Source organism: Histoplasma capsulatum, genomic scaffold (genome assembly GCF_000149585.1).
Source record: "Histoplasma capsulatum NAm1 scaffold_4 genomic scaffold, whole genome shotgun sequence".
NCBI classification, from domain to species: domain Eukaryota; kingdom Fungi; phylum Ascomycota; class Eurotiomycetes; order Onygenales; family Ajellomycetaceae; genus Histoplasma; species Histoplasma mississippiense.
Window position 1 is genome coordinate 2731716 of NW_001813979.1, and position 5105 is coordinate 2736820.

The window sequence follows — 5105 nt, forward strand, 5'->3', positions numbered from 1 at the left end:
CACAGTAGCATAAGGCGGATCGCCATGCAACGTCTCGGCAATCCCGCATAACGTTAATCTGATGACGAAATGGAACCGACCGTTTCCTGTTCGGAAAGCAGTCGACATGTCCAAGCCAGGGTGACGCAGCTGGACTTGGAGCGTGGCTACGCTTTTTGTAATTGCCACTTCCATACGTACCATTTGCTATCTGCAAAAGATCCTGAACCTCAACGGAGTTAGACGCGACAAGGAAGGCGTTATGGTATGGATTCTGCTTGACTGCGACACTGTGGTCATGGTATGACGGCTCGATATAGCAGATGATTGATGATTGAGATTGGTTGGCATCACAGTTCTCATAATCGTTGCTATTTTGTTCCTTTTCTTTTTCTCTGGCCTTGTTCATTCTGGCTTCTTTGGTTTTGGCTTTGATGCGTGGCTTGCTAAGGGTACTTTTCGTTGAATGTTGATATCCTTCGGAATTAGGCGGGTATGTTGATGGGAAGAGCGTAGATAGACTAGGGATAGGAACGACAAGTGGAGAAGCTTCCAAAGCTGCGTTCCTGGCTTGGGAGTCCTCAAAAATTGCTAACGCTGAGCGACCAGTATTTTTAGCTTCTCGGGATGGAGTATTCTAATACACCTTTGTTAGCATGAGTCAGGGCTTTTTATCTAGGTTCTTTGGGCTGCTGAAATATCTATGGTAGAAATTGGTAGGGCAATATGCGCTGAAGTGCAAATCCCAGAAGAGTCCAAAACAAACGTACAGAACCCCCCTGCAAAATGTGGTCAAAACAATGTGTATCACAAAAGAAAGAGGGACAGCTAATCGCCGTATTTCAATGGTCTCAACGAGTGCAATAGCCGCTTTAATGCCAATAAGGACTCTCGTCCACATTTGATAGCGAGCTAGCCCATCCCCCGTTTCAAGTCCATAGAGCCAAACGAACACATAGAGAACTTGATATCAAGTCAAGGAAAGAAATAATACAAGTCGAGGCAAATCCGCTTTCATTATCGGCGCAAAGAAGCAAGATACAAAAATACTAACCCAACAAGATACATACCTTCAAATTTAAGAAATACGTTACTTCCCCAAATTTCCGTATCGCCCCAAGGATCAATTGCGACTCCGCGAGTGTGCGAGGACTCGGTACCATTTTGATATGGACTTGTTTGAGATTCGCAACATGGCGTGCAGCGAAGGTCGCCATAGATAGGTCCTAGGATATCAAGAATATATGTGATAATTCAGACGTTATCGTCGCCCCACTTCCAAGAAACTCCTCCGGCAGCTTTCGTGAATCCTCTTGTCATTAAAATGTTTGCTTGTGATCCATGTGGTGTCTCCCATGGATAAGTGGCCCTTTTGGTGGGAAGATTTCCGTACTTAGGATTCTTTTCTCCTTCGATGAAGGTCCTGAGAACTTCGACAGGGGCAACGCCCCGCGGGGATATCTTCACGTGGCCGTTTATATAGTCTGAAGTTCAATATGACAGTTGTTTGGCTCTTGTGAAATAGACATAGAGAAACACGTAAATATCATCCGGTTCGATTATTGATTGATGATGGCCGGTTGTATCACTTTGAATTTTGATGCTAGAGAAAAAAAAGCAAACTGGTGGAGATCATGTGATTTGATGAAATCTGAGGTCCCAAATTTCGGAGCCGAGAACTGACTTCATCTACTCGATTGTTTTGTCCACCATCTTATACTATTCATCCTTAATTTCTACGTCCATGATGAATGAGTTGGATAGGGCTAATCGGCTCATCTGATCACAAGATTTAGCTATTTGTGTCGGGATCGGAAAGCGGCTCTGCAAATGACACAGAGTGACCTTCAAAACATAAAGGTGTAGCCATTCCAAGGTTGGGTTTGAAATGCTATTTCCACTCTACAAAATGCATCGGTGATACTGGGCGTTGATATCGAAAAATCAAATGCGTGGATGTTGAATTATGCCAATCAATGCCTAGCGCAGGTAATTTATTTTGATCCAGAGAAACTGAGAATTTTAATATCTGTTCTTCGGAATAGGTTCAAATTTACCTGCTGTTGCACGAGTAGGTTGTGTACGTTTCGCTATGGGTGAATCCATTACACAAGGAGAGTATGGGTATAGCATGGAGCAATGTCCAGGCCCGGTCGCAATGTTGAGGGACACCGGCCATTGACTGACTGCACAGTGTATGCACAGCTTCTCGTTCTGCAATTCTTTTGTTAATTGCAATGGCAGAGGAGAGTTCATGGGGCCATCTTCAAGATAACTGCTTCATTCCACGTATACATATAAACCCAATCTGTTTGCTCCGTTCTTCACCTACTCTTTTGCTTTCTATTCTCATGCTCAATTTCTTTCCTCTGGCTTGCCTCATTCAGCTAGCAGGGGCGCTCATGTCCAGAGTACCTGCAACAGCTAACTCTTGTCTCAAATTACTGGAGAAACGGCAATCATTCTAATCCAGTTGACTGGAATGATGGCTGTCGCGGATATAAAGCTAAACGGCGGGTACAACATGCCCATTGTTGGCTTTGGGCTGTGGAAGGTCAATAAAGACAGCTGCGTTGACCAGGTCTACGGCGCCATAAAGGCTGGTTACCGCCTGTTAGATGGTACTTATGGTAAGGAAACCCCTACTTCCCTACTTCCCTTCTAACCAGACTGCTAAAAGACCCTGTGAAGATTGGTATGGCAGCTGCTGACATACATCATTTTACTGCATATCTGACTACGGTCAGACTACAGGAACGACGCTGAAGCTGGAAAGTGAACCGCTCGGGCCATTCAAGATGGGATTGTGAGGCGCAAGGAACTGTTCATCGTGTTAAAGCTCTGGCAGGCTTATCATGATCCTGAGCAAGTTGAACATGTTGCGCGGAAACAGTTAGCTGACTGGAGCATTGACTACTTCGACCTCTACATTGTACTGTACACTTCCCCTTTGCGCTGAAATATGTTGACCCCGATGTGCGCTACCCCCTAGGTTGGTTTAGTGATGGTGAAAGTTCGATCATTCTCAGTGGTACTACGATCTAGCAAGCCATGGAGGAGCTGGTCGACAAGGAACTGTCTCGTAGCATCGGAATCAGACATCCAGCTCATCATGGACTTGCTGCGCTATGCGCGAATCAAGTCTGCCACTCTCCAGATCGAGCATCACTCATACCTTACCCAATGTCTCTTAGTGAATTTCGCTCGAGAGAATGGTATTGCTGTTACCGCCTATTCTTCGTTTACCAACACAAGCTTTCTTAAGCTCAACATGCAAATCGCCAGGAACGCCCGGCCGCTACTTTCTCACCCCGTTATTACTCCCGTTTCTCGGATGCATGACAGAACATCTGCCCAGGTTGTCCTCCGTTGGGCCACACAACAAGGTATTGCTGTCATCCTTAAGAGCAACTCTGAAACCCGTCTCCTTGAGAATCTACGCGTCAATGATTTCGGCCTTGAGCAAAACGAAATCGACGGAATCAGTGCCTTGAACAGGAATCTTAGGTTCAACAATCCCTTAAACGTAAGTAGAAACTATCCCCGCGCAGTCATAGTTTATTAGTATAGATTGATCGTTACGGATCCTTACCCTTCCACTTTTACAGTAACTACCGGAATCCCATTACCAATCCTCGCTTAAATGGCCATGCCTACAGAGCTTCTTAATGTGGCCCAGCCCTTTTCCCCCTCTATAATGAGTAGTATGAGCTCGAAAGTAGCTACATAATTTTATCCAAACAGATATATATATCTATTAAGGTATATATTTATTGATTGTTTTGCCATTCTGGAATGGGCTATAATAAACAATAATATAGATAATTCGTTCATCCATCCTCGTCCTCGCCAGCATCGACATTAAACTTCTTTCGTCCAGACCCTGCACCTGCAAGATTTTTCAGATTCACCAGATTCACCTGAGCATCCATCTTCTTCTCAATGTTCTGAATCTCCTTCTCAGGATCAATAGCTTCCGAGGACGCAAACTCCAACACCAGCCGCCTACCCAGAAGATGGGTATTCTTCAGCGCGTCCATGGCATTTTCCGCCTCGCGCGCACTTATGAAATCAGCAAACGCGAAACCACGAGCCGTCCTGTCAAATTTCTGCGGGACGCGGACAGACCGCAGTTTGCCATACGCGCTGAAGAGGTTTCTGATGTCTTTCTTCGTGGCTTGGAATGGCAAGTTTTTGATAAGGATCTTGGTTCCCCGCATGGCTAACTTCTTCGCATTATCCTCGCGCCTTCGTTCTTCAGCGGCGTCCATGGCTTTGTGCGAGGTCTTGACAACGAGTTCGTGTTGATCCAGCTTGTAGCCTTGCATCGTGGCGAGTGCGGCGCGAGCTTGAGCAGCTGTGCGGAACTCCACGAATCCAAAACCCATGCTAAGCGTTTCTCCTGGTCGCTTTGGGTCGGCTTTTGTTTTCACCCTAGCGGACAGGAATCCATCCAGTGGTTGGAACACCTCTGTCAAACGGGCATTTGTTGTTGAAAAGTTAAGATTTCGAACGAAGAGAGTGGATGTCTCCAGCGGAGTCTCGGCTTCTTCCGTTTCAGTCGCCTTGAAAGTATCCGAAGTTGAGAATGTTTGCGAGACCACCTTTGGAGGAGGTGCTACAACCCTTGCAGCAGTCGCCTTCTCATCGAATAGGTCTTTAGGAGCTCTTTCCAGAAACAGAATTGAATCACCTAGTTTTCGATAAGCGAGTCCCTTGAAAGCCTTTTGGCACTCATCCGCCATGACGAACTCAACGATGGCTATCGTGCCACTCGGGGGGATTAGGAGTCTTTTGATTTGTCCAAACGGTTCAAATAGCTTTCTTAAATCGTCAGCTTTTACACCAAAGGAGAAATTCTTAACTAGGATTGCGGTATTTCCACGTTCCCGTTGTTTGAACGAATCCAGGTTCACTCCATTAGATGAGAAGTAGGCTTTTGTTTCTTGGATCACATGCGTTTCAGCATGGGCTTGCCTGATTGCTGCGTCAGAGGACGTGGGGTCAAGAAGCTCGGATTTCGAAACTCCAAGCCTTTCGGATACCGACGATATAACTGCATCAGCCTAGGAAAAGGAGTTAGATCATTGACTTAATCTGGGAACGCGAAAAACCAACATGGTAAT

The 5105-nt window shown here is 45.8% G+C and overlaps 2 protein-coding genes across 2 annotated transcripts in view; one reads left to right on the plus strand and one right to left on the minus strand.

The window, feature by feature from the left end:
• Positions 1-1955: 1955 nt before the first annotated feature.
• HCAG_04822 (NAD(P)H-dependent D-xylose reductase) lies at positions 1956-3544 on the plus strand (the record flags this gene model as incomplete). The annotated part of the gene is made up of 5 exons (XM_001540932.1): positions 1956-1968; positions 2025-2050; positions 2486-2609; positions 2778-2911; positions 2972-3544. 5 exons carry the CDS (start codon positions 1956-1958, stop codon positions 3542-3544), a joined length of 870 nt encoding a protein of 289 aa, XP_001540982.1.
• A 265-nt stretch (positions 3545-3809) lies between these two features.
• HCAG_04823 (conserved hypothetical protein) overlaps positions 3810-5105 on the minus strand; it is a gene marked incomplete at both ends in the record, with an annotated part of 2843 nt that continues 1547 nt past the window's right edge. Inside the window, one exon of the mRNA XM_001540933.1 lies at positions 3810-5045. Within this exon, the coding sequence (XP_001540983.1) occupies positions 3810-5045 (1236 nt within the window). The remainder of the gene's footprint in view (positions 5046-5105) is intronic.